Below are 15869 nucleotides of genomic sequence, written 5' to 3'. Positions count from 1 at the left end.
CCGTTCTTTATGTATGCAACACGAGGCCAGATATACAGTATGCGGTCTCACAGTTGAGCAAATTTATGCATAGCCCAGGTACGAAGCATTGGTAGGCTATTAAGTGATTTTTTTCCTATTTACAGGGCACTGAGTATTTTGGATTGTTTTATCCAAAAGGGGGTGAGTCACAGCTGCATACTTTTAGTGATTTAGATTGGGCTGGATGTTATGACACAGGAGTGTCCACTAGTGAGTTTTGCTTTCACCTTGGTGATTCATGTATATCATGGCTCAGCAACAAGAAGCAGCCTACAATGGCCACTTCCAGCATGAAGCTGAGTACAGGGCAGCTTTTACAGCTACAGTTGAGTGTGTCTGGCCTCAGATGTCTTATGGGGCTGATTTGGGTGTTGGACAGTCGTCTAGCAGTACGATTTTCACTGACAGCCAGAGCGTATCAGCAGTTACGAGGAACCTAGTGTTTCATGCTCGCACTAAGCACATTGAGGTGCATTACCACTATGTCAGGGAAAGACTCTGTACAACAGAGATCAGCTTGGTCTATGTGCCTACACATGACAACATGGCAGATTTATTCATGAAGGCTCTTCCTCGTGAAAAGTTTGAAGCTTTTCATAAAGCTTTCGGCTTACTGCCTTTTCAGGATTGATCGGCCATACCCTGTACATGTTCACATCATCACTCTAGGGGGGGATTTGTAGCATTATATGGTAGTGATGTGTGTGAACACACTTAGGACCGTCGGGGTACCTTTTCCCTCACTAGGAGGTTTTTTCCCTCGTGCATATGTACACCCTCTTATCTACTCATTTTGGGGTGTGTACTTATCTTTTGTATCTGATTGGCACACATTTTTTCATTCTAATCTAGTGAGTTTGTGTGCTCTCAAGCTTCTCTATCTTGTGTGTGTGCATTGTTGCAACCCTAACCCTAATTCCAACACTTGGAAGATTGGATAGCTTTTATGAAAGAGTACTTTAAACTTGACAATTACTCTAAAGTAAACAAGGCTATTTATTATGGCCCGACTCAAACTTGATGGTCCTACCAAGAGTTGGTGGAAATTGCAATGCCGAGCTCGAGGCTTGAACATAGGTGGTCTCTCTTGGATGTAGATTAAAGAGATGTTAAAGAGTCATTACTTTCTCCCAGTCATCATAAACATACAAAGATGAATGAATTCTTCTCTTGTACACAGAGGAACCACCCACGAGGAATTTATCTGCCTTTCCAAGTGTAATCCTTATATTTTGAAGATCGACTCCTAAGCAGGTTTGTTATTGGCTTAGAACCTCCCTTGTCTAGTGAACTGGAATAACATCAATTATGGATGCTATTATTAGGGCCAAAGCCAAAATTGAACATCTTTGACATAGTCATCCCCATTGCCTCCTTTTAAGGATTAAAAGAGGCCTTTCTACCCCAGTAAAATAGAGGACAAGGGTGCTGCTATATAACCAACCTTTTGAAGCCAGCAGTTCTAATCTGCCAAGAACCTTTTAGCCTGAGAAGCTAAGAATGTTTGAAGGATTAGAGAGAGCTCCAACTGAAGGCAAGTGTTACAAGTGTTTCAACAAAGGACACATGGCTTCTAAATGTGGATCTAGCACCCCAGCTGCCTCCACTAACGCCAGTACCATGCCTTATCTTTCTCGAAACAAAAATGTAGTGAAAAGACCTAGGCTAGCCCCTTGTTGCTAGCGTTGCTCATGTGGTTACCATTCTAGACAAAGAAGAAGATGAACAAGGTCAGATCCCATGTTGTCGTTGAAGCTAGAGGAGAAAATAAGCAAGGCTCAATGATTGAAGTTGAGCCTCGTTACCCTTATTATTGATTTTGAAAGTACCCATTCATTTTTGTCTATGTCTAGTATGCAAAGTTGAATCTTACCATAGAGAAATCTTCCTGTGGGCTTAGCGTGAAATTAGAAATTAGCTAGTGGTGGCAGAGGGAAGAGAAAACCCATTTGATAAACCCTTAAATTAACCTTGTTGAGAATGAAATTTCTTAGAATTTTTAAGTGTTACCTTTAGGAGTCTATGATGGAATCTTAGGAATGGATCGGCTTGTAGCAAAGCAAGCTGATTTTTGTGCAATCAAGGGATTGTGTGACTTTTAGGGATGACTCCTTGAGCAAGGTTCAAGGGAAGAAAGTCACTCACCTTTATAGGTAGTGAAGATTTTGATATTAATTAAGGGATTGAAAAAGGGAAAAATTATTTATGCTATCAAGTTCAACAAGACTAAAACTCTTTTAGAAGGATATGAACTAGAATGGCTTAGTGAATATGCCGATGTATTCCCAAATGAACTTACCCATCCACTAGGAATTAGATCATGAAATCAATCTTGAATTAGGTGGTAGTGCTAGGCGAAGAGAGCCTATAAAATGTATGTGCATGAAGCGATTGAGTTGAGGGACCAACTGAAACAGATCTTAGACGAAGGATTTATACCATTCCATGATGGGGAGCTCCTATTTTATTTTAAAAGAAGAAGGATGGTTCCTTTAGATTATGTGTAGATTATCAGGGCCTTAGCCAATGTACTATCAAGAATAAGTAACATATACCTCATATTAATGAACTCCTTGATAGACTTTATAGTGCCCGTTACGTCACCAAGATCAACTTGAATTCAGGATATTATCAAATCAGGATTGAGGAAGAAGATATACCCAAAATTTCATAAGCTTGACTTAGCCTAACCATTCACATAAGATAAGGCTTATTGAAAATATAACGAAAGATGAGAGAATCATAAGAGTGACTTCCCATATTCCCGTGCACAAAATTATACAAAGTAAATGGGCCAATACAATTAGGATTAATCCTAACCACTACTTAAGCATGATAAAAGATTACCTTTAACCACCTAGATTACTTTAACCCTAATTCTTACTTAAGCATGATAAAATTATACAAATTAAATGGGCCGATACAATTAGGATTTATCCCAATTACTACTTAAGCATGACAAAATATTACCGTTAACCACCTAGATTGCATGAATAACTCAAGTCTGTTTCATTTTTCTACCATAATCATTCACTATCATTCCTTCTTTTATGCATGCATAAATATATCTATTCAATCGATCTCAAGAAAGATAAACATAAAATTGAATTGCAATTTAAGCTGCCAAATCAACATTGAATCAAAGTTAGAGTGTAAGGAGAACACCTTAGTAACTTTGCGTATTAGATAGGTGGGGGATGTTTGAGCTTGACCTTGATGTTATAACCCTAGTAACTTTGGTTGTAGAGAGTAAGGGGGATGTTGGAGCTTGACCTTGATGAGGGTTGTGCTCTTCTCGAATTGCTTACCAACAATGAGCCTTGGATATCTTCAATTTGATGATGCTAGCCCTTCATGCCCATATTGCTTAGCAATTTACTCCAATTCCCACTCATAGAGACCATTTGAATGTTTTAGACTCAAGGCTATGAAAGGGGCTAATTCTCTAGTTTTTATCCAAAACTTTGGGCTTTAATTTGAGAGATTTAAAACAATTCAATCCTCCTCATATGCATTGATAAGATAGCTAAACAATTGGGCAAGAGTATGAGAAAAATAGAGTACTCCAAAAACTTGCTATGATTAACGTGCACAAGGAGAGGTTGACTGTAGATTTTTGGGCTGAATTTCAGAGGTTTAAGGGCTCAAACAGAAGGCTTAATCAAGATTATTTTCTATTATCTTGGCCTTGTGGTTAATCTCTAAGTGTTGGTAAGAGTTTAATCAAGAATACTAATCCCCATGGATTCCCATCAACAACACACACAAAGAAGAGGAGATTGCACTAAATTCTAGAGTACTTTGGGACTATCCAAAAGAGGTAATTGCTAAGATATGGCTACTCCATAATCTTGGAGAGAAAGGCTAGTGGATATACTAAGGTATGGACAAGGCAATAGGGAGAGATTGAGCTCCAATCATGCGCAATAAAGAGAAGGGTAATAAAGCTACAATTTTATGCCAACTACCACTGGGAATTCACTTTCAATAGAAAGGGGAAGCCACCTACGTGCATGAAACTCATAAAAACCCCCTATTTAAGTTTCTCAAAAAAATAAACTATACCCCTTTCTAAGCATATAAGTCCCAATTATGAAATTCAAGTACCCCTATTTAAGGTTTAAAAATCAAATAATAGATATTGATGTTATATATGTGACAAGTTGTAGTCCATGTAAGTAGCATGGATGTAAGTGCTAGAAGCACGAAGACCTACATGTACTCTCCCAAAATTGTTCCATGTGTGGTTAGCTTAAAAGAGTAGTAAACTAATCAAGTTTTCAAACTGCACCACTAGATCACATATTGTAAACTACAAGAAGAAATGAAACCCCTACTTTCATTCTCCCATGCTCCCTTGTTCCCCCCCCCCCTCCCCCCCCCCCCATATATCCCCCTCACCCCCTAAATTATAAACTTAAGCTCCCCCAACCCCCCCTCCCTTACACTCATGTGATACCATAAAATATGGCTTGTGAATCCCCCCGGCCAACTACAAGTTGAAGGAATTTTGGGGTTCTATTGAAGGTCATAAGGTATGGCTATGGAGGTGCCTTTGTGCTGATGAATGGGTTTATTAGGCCAAGGTATGGGCAAGAGAAGGCTTCAAGATATGAGCTATGGAGGTCACCACCATTCCGTCCACATAGGTAGAAAGTTGGCCCATACTTTGGCATGCAAGGAGAGAATAATAAAAAAATAAAAATTTTCCCTGCCTTTGTCAAATCAAGGTAACACCACCTAAGTGCTACTAGAAATTAAGGAGAGGGGAGGCTACTAAGTGGGAGGGATGTGAGCATGGGAGATTGAGCTAGACATCATAGAAGTAGTAACAAGAAAAGATTTCCTACTAAGAGTGTCAAACAACTGTTACATTTTCTTTTCCAAGTATGAATTTAATTTTAAAATCCTATTAATGAAAAATTTCAATGCACCATCTCTACTTCATATTTAGTTACGGTTGAGTAAAATTCTATTTCATATTCTTGAAAAATGAATGATAGGTTTATCCCTTAAATCTTAGGAATCCAATTGAACATGTGTATGTACCCTCGAATGGTTCAACATAAGTAAGACCTTTGGGAATCATGTGACAAAGAAGGAACAAGACTTAGACACATACAATTAGATCTAGAAACCTAATAAGTGATATACACTAATTTTTAAAAAGAATAATTATCATTTGATTGCATGAGTTTGACAAGGAAACTAAGAATCTTTTCAAGGAACCCTTGTTGAAATTGTCATTTGATTGCATAAGTTTGGTAAGGAAACTAAGGATTTTTTCAAGGAACCCTCATTGAAATTACACTTGGGATGGAGGCACATGGATTCAACTAAGATGTGGGAATAACAAAAGAAGTGGATTGTTGATTGTGATTTCTACTTATTGTTTTAAGTGTTTGCAAATTAAAGGAAATTCTAGGTAGGGATGGCCTCCACTGTACCAATTTGTGTGTGGAGTGGTGATCCAAATTCAAGTCACGGGGGCGAGCTTAGTGAGTAAGAGATGAGGAGTTGAGGGGCATGGACCCAACCCCCTCCTCGAGTCACTAGGTGACCAGGACAAGGTCTTGTGCTGGACCTCAGATATGATTTTACCCACGACTCTTGGAAGTGTCCTAAAGTAGCGAATCAAAAATCCCAGGGGACATTTGGGAATTGGACCCATGGATGTACTGAGGTCAAAGTAACTAAGGTATCCAAAGATGAATTTGGTATGGACAACCAATGAACTTGCACAACGATGAGGACCTTACCTCAAGTGCAAGAATTTATTCAAGAAGAATAGAGTTTGTGATGTTAGTTCTCAATTATTGTTATCTTGTAAATAAAAATTAAGGAAATAACTTAAATCCATCCCTAGAGACCGAGTGGTAGGGTGGTGGTTGGATCATGGGGTTTTGACTAAGGATGGATGCAAGCTTGAGTCTCCTCCCCTTATTTCCCAACGGAAGCGGTAGGCTTTAGGAATTAGATGCTTTCATTCTGGTACTCAATATAAAAGTTTTAATTTAACTCAAAGGCGCCCTTGGATTTAGAGGAAAGAACTGTCCATCCAAGTGGGAGGCACCAAGTTACCCATGAGGGTGGTCCCAAGAGGGGGGAATTGGGTTGGGCCTCACAAGGTGAGCAGTTGATATATATCTCATGTGCCCAGTTTGATAAGGAGTGCGGTGTCCTCCCTCAAACTGATATGATGAGGAGTGTGGTGTCCTCCCTCAAACTAATATGATGTTGAGGAGTGTGATGTCCTTCCTCAAATTGATATGATGAGGAGTACTCAGTTTGATGAGGAGTGTGGTGTACCCATTTTGATTAGTGTGACACATAATTAAGTTGCAGACACATAATTAAGTTGCAAACACCTTTACCAAGCCATTGAGCTAAAATAAGTTTACAATCCTAGATGCATTAATGATGCATGAATAACTCAAAATCTATAAGGATCTAAACAAAAATTCTTCAGAGAAGTGTGTTTGTGAGGTCAAAAGGAGCATGATGGAGCAAAAACTTGCCATAGTGTGTGTGGAAGGCCTTTGCAAAAAGGAGCCTAATGGAACAAAATTCAACCACAGCACATGGAAGGTCCATACAAAAATTGTAGGGACATTCCAAGCAAGGTTTTTGCTCCATCATGCTTCTTTTGACCCCAGGAACATACTTCTTTTGACCCCAGGAACATTCCAAGCAAGGTTTTTGCTCCATCATGCTTCTTTTGACCCCAGGAACATACTTCTTTTGACCCCAGGAACATACTTCTTTTGTCAAAATCCTTATAAATTATTCATGTAACTTTAGTACTTCTGGGTGTGTTAGGGGTTTTGAAAGACTCGCAAACTTGTATTGGCTCAATGGCTTCGTGAAGATGTTTATAACTTAATTATGTGTTTAACAAAAGAATCAATCGACTAGACCTCTATGTGATATTACTAAATAAGTGATATTTATGGGAATTTTTACAAATTCTTAAAACGTCCGAGGGCTTTGAAAAACTTATAGTTGCTTCTTCAATAAATTAAACTTCTCTTAACTTGGTGACTCTGTTACTCTTAAGCTAATCTCATTTTTCTCAATATAATTAAAACTTTGGGAAATGGCACCCAAATCGAGTGAAAGGGCATTTTCATGCGTCATAGGTAGTTTTAAAAAAAACAAATACCATGTTATGATTCAAAAAGGAATTAAAAAGAGCTAAAATTTTCATAAAATGGTATTTTGCATACAATTCATACAAGCAAATATTATATATATAATTGGGATTTTGTAAGCCAAACTTGACCAAAAGGCTCATGATAAATTCAAATCAATATCACCAATAATATGACATATAATGAGTAAATTAAAGAGAGTTGATTAAAACCTATTCATCCATGTGTTTTGTCTTGGTAAGTAATGTTTATAATTATGTTAAATATCCCTTTGTAGGCAATACGCATCATTATATGAGTTTGAGGGAGGACACCACACTCCTCATCAAGGTGGGGACTATGATTTAGTAAAGACCAATAATTGAAATTTTTGCTAAGATGCGAGATGGGGTCCCACAAGGAAAAAGATGTAGAGGGAAAAAAAAAGTAGGGAGGCAAAAGAGATCTACATTTTACATGGGAGGTTTCTAATGACTTTTTTAGGCTAACTAACTAATTTATGAGGCATTTTCTTCCCTAATGATTGCCCCCCATCTACCCTTTTTTAGGCCTCTAATCACTTACTAAACGAGGCATTTTCTTCCCAACGAGGATGAACCTCTCTAATCACTCACTAAACGAGGCATTTTCTTCCCAACGTGGATGAACCTCTCTAATCACTCACTAAACGAGGCATTTTCTTCCCAACGAGGATGAACCTCTCTAATCACTCACTAAACGAGGCATTTTCTTCCCAACGTGGATGAACCCTGTGAAGCAGATGCGAAGCCGAGTTCACTGACAACCTTTGCCTCACGGACACCATGAGCCAAGCTTGGCCAGATGGAGCAAGATTGCTCCAATTACAGAGAGCCGGATGGTTCATATGATGCGGAGGTGAGGGAGGCTCACCTCTTCCACAACACATCTTTGTAGCAGAGCAGGGGATTTACGGATACTGACATCGCGACCCTTCCAGCGCTGAGTGGCATTTGCCTCTTCTCAACTGATAAAGGATGCCCTTGGCCATCTAAACAAGGTTGTCATGTAACTAGCTCTTTTAGTTCAACCTTGGCAACGGATAGAATATAAATTCATGTGCTCTCAAAGTAGCCAAACTTACAAAGAAAAACTCCACGGAACTTCAAAACTAGCACTGAGAAAAAACTCTTGAAACGTTTCAAAGTTTCGTACAGGTACCCTTAGGTATGAAACACGTTTTTCTTTTGGCAACTATGGTGGCATCTCAAATATGGATGCTCCTAAGGGATACAATAGCCTTGTTATTGTGGGAAGCTGTGGATTAACTTCAGGCTTAAAGCACTACGAGTGAAGTGGATTTCTTGCTGGTATTTGTTTGTGCTTGCTTGCTTGCTGCATCTTCTGCATATGGAAATCTGGAGCTGCACATATACATTGTCATGCAGTGCCAGGGAGGATGCTGCACATGCACTGATGTTGAACAACCATGTGGATGCTGTGTCACAGACATCAGAAAAAGAAATTATTTCTCACCTTGTGGATTTGCCACTGCTTCTCCACTAGATGTAAGTGCATGCCATTTGAAACCCATGGTATCATTATGTACATTTAGAGTGTATTGTACCTATCTAGCCTAGACATAGCACACCATGCCTACTTGGATGAGGCAAGGGTGGGGGACATGGAGGGCAAGGGCAGGGCTGCGACAGTTCTCCTTGAGGAAGGAGAATGCCTTGTTGATGGCCAACCGCTTAACCAGCGACGAGCTGCGGGATGCCTTCACAATGGAACGGCCTAGCACATAAGCCACACCGGCCTCTTTCGCCTCCTTCACCTCCCACACTTCCTCTTCTTCTTCAGTCCTATACATAGCTTCCTCATCACCACCTTCGAAAATCAACACCTGTCTATCACTTGAATTTGAGCTACTGTTTCTGTTAGTGTTAATGAATGCATTAGCATCATAGGCTATATGACAATCCTCTGCATTCCAACTAATCCCCATGTTGTTAGTGTTGCTGGGTACATAAGCACCAGAAGCCATCTCCCGCCCATCACCTGATATTGAATGGTTTGCTGTGTTGTTTGTGTTCATGGGTAGGACAGCTTCATTTCTGTTGATAGGTGGTACATTAGCACGGAAATTTATTGTCTTCTCACTCCTTGCAATTGAATCTATATCTAGGTCTATTGTGATAGGTGTCCTCCTGCCTGTGTTCTCAGACCCTTTCTCCTTCCTTATGAAATCCTCTATGCTGCCAACCAACATCTCTTCAAAGTCTTGGCTCTCCCCTTGCACATCTTTATATCCGTATCTCACAATGCAACGAAACATTCTGTACATTTTGGGGCCTATCCTGCCTATAAGAAACCTCTCATCCCATGGCACATGAGGCACGGGCACTGATTTTATGCATACAAACACGAGGACTCTGTGAAAGGCTGGAATGTTTGTGATGAAATGAGAGAACACGCCAGGTATTCCAGTCACCAGATTGCTGTATACAAGGCCAATACCGGGTACTCGAACCATGCCGAGACTTGGGCCCAAACTCAGAATTCGCTTTAGCGAGACCTTGTTCTGCACCTCAAATTCATACTTTTTGGTGGTTCCATAGTGCCACACGCACATGACAGCCATGAAGATAAGAGCTAGGGCAAGTGGAACCCATCCTCCTCTTGGCACTTTGATGAGAGATGCTGAAAAATAGATCCCTTCCACCGATCCAAAGAATACCAGCAATGAAATGGCATACAAAATGCTCTTTCTCCACACTATCAACACCACCATAGACATAAGGAAGGTTGTGACAAGCATCACAGTGGTCACGGCAAGCCCTGAGACATAAAACAAGACAATCTAATTCACATTGTGTATATTTGCAATTAAGGCACGATTAGAGCACAATTAAGGTATGCTTACGAGCAATGATATGTACTTTGCAAAGAAGAGCAATGCTATGCAAGTGATCTACTTAAAAGTATCCTCCTGTGTTGTTGCAACGAGTTCTTGCCAAATATAGTGCAGTGAGGTTTGTTACCGACCATAAGCATTGCCAATAATGCTGGTGTCTTTGAAGCCAACAGTGATTGAAAGGCTCAAAAGCATAAGCATCCAGTTGATTTCAGGTATGTATATTTGCCCCCGAATGTCCTTTGATGTATGTACCACCTTCACATGCGGAAAGCAGCCCAAGGCTTTGCATTGATTGACAGTGGAGAAAGTAGCTGAAATCACAGACTGGCTTGCAACAATAGATGCAAGAGTAGCAACAACCACGACTGGCCAGTATACAGATTCTGCAAAAGGCCATGTGATATTGATTGAATAAAATCTCATCTTTTGCCTCAAAGAGAGCAAAGGAAACATAAGAACATGTTTTGTTGTCATCTCTCTCTCTCTCTCTCTCTCTCTCTCTCTCTCTCTCTCTCTATATATATATATATATATATATATATATATATATATATATATATGTGTGTGTGTGTGTATATATATATATACATATATATATATATATATACATATGTGTATATATATATATACATATATGTATATATATATATATATATATATATATATATATATATATATATATATATATATATATATATGTATATATATATATATATGTGTGTGTGTGTATATATATGTATATATATACACATATATCTATATATATATGTGTATATATATGATGTATATATATACACATATATATACATATATATACACATATACATGTATATACACACACACACACACACACACACACACACACACATATATATATATATACATGTATATGTATATATATGTATATATATATATATATATGTATATGTATATGTATATATATGTATATATATATATATATATATACATATACATGTATATATATATATATGTACATGTATATATATATATATACATGTATATATATATATATATACACATATACATATACATATATATACACATATACATATATATATATATACACATATATATACATGTATATGTGTATATATATGTATATGTATATATACATATATATATATGTATATGTGTATATATATAATATATGTATATGTATATGTACATATACATATATGTATATGTATATGTATATGTATATGTATATATATACATATATATATACATATACATATATATATATATATATGTATGTATGTATGTATTCAGTTATAGTGCATACCACAGGCGTAGGCTGGGAAAGGTTTTGAACTGTGTCCCTGCTGTGGGAGCCCTCATACCTCATCGCCAGACTACGCACCGTGGGCAGAACATATTTTCTTTGAATAATGCCTCTTTCATCTCTTTCAGATAAAGGAGCTCTGACTACCAGGTATTGACTTGTAGAAGCTTTGCTTAATGTGATGTTGATTCTTGGTAAGGAAAGCTGCTTGGCCCATGTAAGAAAGAACTAAGCATGGATATACTCCCCCTGTAAATGCTATCTACACAAAATCCATCCTTTAGAAATCCTTACAACCACATCAAAACCCTTAAAGTTTCTAGATTATAGGACCCACATCAAGAAACCCTTACCTTGATTGACAATGGGGAAAAATGTCCCAGATTTGCAAACATGGCTTCTGAGCCTACATATCATGCAACATTAATAAGGTTACTTCATGAAGTCCTCTGATTTCTTTTTAACAAAAAAGATAATTAACCCCATGATTAGTTTCATTTACATGACAATCTATTGAAAATTTTCACCTGTTAGGCATAAGGCTATCCCTCCAAAGGAAAGCCAACCCTGAACACCAGTCAACTTGAAGAACTTATACATGTAATATGGTGAAAGTGCTCTGAATATAGCTGGGTTCCACCTTATCACATTGTATACTCCAATAGAACTGATTGAGAGTAGCCACAATATCACAATAGGGGCAAACAAAAATGCCACCCGATGTGTCCCATACTGTTGTATTGAGAAGAGGCCTATCAGTATAATGCATGTAAACAGCACTTGGAAATCTGCATCAAAGGAGCATATTTTTTATTGGTGGCCAAAACCATCACTTGTCAAGAAATCTCATTAGAGAAGAAATAGACTAGGATTAGTACAAACTGGGCCCAAAATTTTATCTTATTCCTTTGCTCAACTGGCTCATATAAAGATGCAATGGAGACACTGCATAAGAATGTTATCTCCTAATCCTTTTGCTTTCACCTTTACAAAATACAATCTTGCCAATAAATAGCCAAAAAAATAAAATAGAATCCCCACTCTGGCAAAGCCTGTACCAACCTTGGTCATCAATATATTGTTTGTGACAAAGGCCCAAACTAAAGCATTGGAACCCAAGGAATACATTAAATAATAGGTATATTCTTCCAAACTATCAGCTGCTAGCAGCTAAACCAAGCCCTTTAAGGGGGTGGATTTAATAAAGCAGAGTTATAAGAATACTTTGTTTAAGCAATAATCCTCTTTAGTTATAGAATTGGAAAGATATTTACATATAAGAGAGAAATTGTAACTTACACTGATTATCTACTATGTAGTGGGCGTTGATACCAGACACAGCAGAGAGGACTGCAGTGGCAAACATATTGCTCATGTCAAGTTATAAAATTTTAAAAGGGGGGGATTTGGAAAGAAATTTATAATTAGTCCAAATCACGATTGAGACGCTAGAATGTAGTAAAGAATGATGCTCAAGTAATAATTATGGTGGAAGTGATACCCAACATTAATTGATTGTATAACATGTTATAATGATAATATGCCAGTTTATTAGATATGCGTTGCTTAATGAGGGAAAAAATATTAGATAATAAAGGGTGCACATTTCATACATAGAATACATGTACTGTATGTGTCATGTGTGTAGGTAGGTGTGGGGGTTTGTGGGTGTGAGTGAGTGTGTGAGAGAGAAAGACAGAGAGAGAACCTGAAATGGATGGCGTGACCACACCGTCACCAATGACCATGCACGTGCCAAGCAGCACCACCACTAGCAAGCCCACTCTCACACGGTAGTTGCTCTCTAGGAAGCTCAAAATTACTGCAATATTTCTAGCCTTATAATTATCATTAGCTTCATTCCTGCATAATTTCTCCACCTTGTAGGTGGACACCTCCTCATCAGCTTCCTGCTGGTTGGGAAGGAGGCTCAGTTTGGCATGTCTGCAAAGCAGTGAGTACAAGGCAAACGTGCCACCTGCATGTAATTGTTCGACCAAATGATACAATAATTCAGAGTCATAATAATCAATATAGATAGCTAGGCTATGGAATTATTAATAATATATAGGGGCCTACTAAAACCAAGAACGGCACGCAGCTCAAGTATTGATGGATACCTTCCCCATTGTCGTCTACGTTGAGAACTATGAAGACGTATTTGAGGAGGGGGATGAGCGTGAGCGTCCAGAATATGAAGGAGAGCACCCCAAGGATCTCATCTTCGCTACTGGGATGGCTTGCTAGCTTGTTGTAAGAGCTGAAGGTGCATTTGTACACATAGAGAGGAGATGTACTCAAATCCCCATACACCACACCCAAGCTTTGATAAGCCAAACTTAACACTGCAATGTAGCCAGCCCTCTACCCTCCCCCCCTCCCCCCCCCCCCCAAAAAAAAAACAACAACAACAACAACAGTTAATTGAAAAAAAAAACTTCACAGATGAAAAAAATGCAGTGAGCGCCCAAAATTTTAAAAAATGCAGTAAGATAGTGTTGCGCACTTGCAGTGAAGATAAGAGTGATCATAAATTTAATCAGAGGTTGCTAATGATGATTACAACCACCTTCGTTTGAGGAGTTTTATATTCAATGGGACCTTGCTCAATGTCCCCAGCCATAGACTTGTTGATTAGGATCAGCAGCTAGAAGTGATTATCCTTCATGGGTGGGCGTATGGCCGCATCAATGAAGCTTTCTGGTTAGCTAAGATCGCATTAGGTTATCAATAGGAAGGTTAAGAAGTAGATCACGAGCTAGAAGAGCGTTGCTGATCATTTAAGGTCTAGGCACGTAATGAGCTGCTAAAAGTATGTGATTAGCTAGGCGATAATGGGATATGGACTGAGCACTAGTGAAGATGGAATTATCAATGGTGGAAGATGAACCGATTGATCAAAGTGGGATCAAAGAGAGAGAGAGAGAGAGAGCTGGCTAGAGAGAGAACCCGTGAGTGGACCGTAGAACCATACTTCAAAGTTCACACTGCAGAGCAGAACGGATATATACTCCAGCAGGTAGCAGCCAAAAAGAGAGCAAGTTGCAGTGAACCAGGTAATGAGTTTTTTTAAAGCAAGCTTTTGGGTTCAGGTAGGACACAGACAAAAACAGAGCGCTAATCAACTCAAGCCACGTGTCCCAAAACTAGTAATACGTGGCAAGATGAGAAATATTGCCCAATTTTTATTTTTATTTTCTAAAATTCTCACCTTATAAATACAAAAACCTGGACAAATGGCCACCCCAACTTTAGCAACTGATTCTGAACTCAACTCTTGCAAAAAGTAGAGGGTGAGTTCACAAACACAAGATTACTCTTATATATGTTTGTCTCTTGGTGCCTACTAAAAAGTAGAAACCAATTGGAAATCTCTCTAGGATGGATGCTTTTGTTTGTACTTTTTTGTAGGTTTTTTTTCCCCTTCATGCTAGGCTTAAGTCCGCAACTTTGACTTAGAATTTGAAGCGAGTAATGTGAGATGGCCATCTCATAACCCAATTTTTAAAGGTGGGTTTCATTTGAAGGTGATAAAATGGGCTTAAAGCCTAGTCCAACCTTCAAATTCAACATTCACTCCTATAATCTCTTAGAATTGTGCTATGCTTTAATGTAAGATGCTTTTTAAAAATCATGCTTTTGAAGTACTCCAAAGTAAGTAAGGCCATGATTTGATGTAGAACCACACTATTGCCTTAATGTAGGTAGAAGAAACACACAATCTAGCATTTTTGTTTTATATATTAGGTTTGAGATCATGTTAATGTGACGCACAACTACCCATACGCCTCTCCCATCCTTTCTCTTCTTGTCCCCCATGCTCTTGTAAATAATTATTTCTTTATCTAAATCATTGTCCTTAATCTAGTACTGCATGCACACCTCATGAATTATCACCACCACTTAAATAGCCACTAGTAGCTACTTTATGCTTAAAATTCAAGCCATCACAACAACTTTAGTACCAAAGCTTGAAAAAAAAAACTTTTTTTTCTTCTAACCGATGAAAATAAAGGTAATGCTTGAAATTAATGAGATTTACTATTTAAAAAAATAGAGAAAATATTAGAATAATTTATTCCTTGAAAATAAAGGCAATGTCAAATTTAAGACTGGAATTTTTAATTCCAATCGAGGAAAATTTACAACAAATTGAGTTTGCACTGCATATATAACTTTCCCAAGTCTAAAAAATGACCAAATAACACTTTTTGGTAACTACCAACATCAAAGGATCTCAGATCTCTCTCTCTCTCTCTCTCTCTCTCTCTCTCTCTCTCTCTCTCTCTCTCTCTCTCTCTCTCTCTCTCTCTCTCTCTCAGAAAACTTCCATCGCTTGCGTTTACAGGGTAGTAAAAATGAGCATGTCTACATGGGTTTTGGAAATATACATATCATTTCCTATGTGTTAACAGTTTTTAAATATGAATATACCTAGGAATGTACTAGTTTAATAAATAAGACAACTCCTGTGTAAACATAAATAGTGCAAATGGACCGTAATTTTGAATGGTCT

General features: G+C 38.1%; 1 protein-coding gene across 2 annotated transcripts; it reads right to left on the bottom strand.

The window, feature by feature from the left end:
- Positions 1-8290: 8290 nt before the first annotated feature.
- LOC147627570 (potassium transporter 1-like) lies at positions 8291-14392 on the bottom strand. 2 transcript variants are annotated; one of them, XM_086814480.1, is made up of 9 exons: positions 13923-14392; positions 13474-13717; positions 13062-13331; positions 12653-12703; positions 11881-12141; positions 11707-11759; positions 11501-11615; positions 10179-10433; positions 8291-9971 (listed from the first exon to the last, which is right to left on the bottom strand). In XM_086814480.1, exons 1-9 carry the CDS (start codon positions 13974-13976, stop codon positions 8767-8769), a joined length of 2508 nt encoding a protein of 835 aa, XP_086670606.1. In that variant the 5' UTR covers positions 13977-14392; the 3' UTR covers positions 8291-8766. The 2 variants fall into 2 exon arrangements, with proteins under 2 accessions (XP_086670606.1, XP_086670607.1); XM_086814481.1 differs by lacking the exon at positions 12653-12703.
- Between the last annotated feature and the right edge of the window lie 1477 nt (positions 14393-15869).

The sequence above is a fragment of the Cibotium barometz genome, chromosome 20 (assembly GCF_041138505.1).
Source record: "Cibotium barometz isolate CiBa-2024 chromosome 20, ASM4113850v1, whole genome shotgun sequence".
NCBI classification, from domain to species: domain Eukaryota; kingdom Viridiplantae; phylum Streptophyta; class Polypodiopsida; order Cyatheales; family Cibotiaceae; genus Cibotium; species Cibotium barometz.
This window is presented reverse-complemented; position numbering and strand designations above follow the sequence as displayed.

Excerpts from the sequence above, each read along its gene's own strand:
- LOC147627570 (XM_086814480.1), bottom strand. The coding sequence starts at position 13,976 with ATGGCTGGGGACATTGAGCAAGGTCCCATTGAATATAAAACTCCTCAA. Across the intron at positions 11,616-11,706 it reads TTTCCCCATTGTCAATCAAG|ATAGCATTTACAGGGGGAGT; the intron begins GTAAGGGTTTCT and ends GATTTTGTGTAG. Across the intron at positions 10,434-11,500 it reads CTTCTACAAGTCAATACCTG|AATCTGTATACTGGCCAGTC; the intron begins GTAGTCAGAGCT and ends GGCCTTTTGCAG.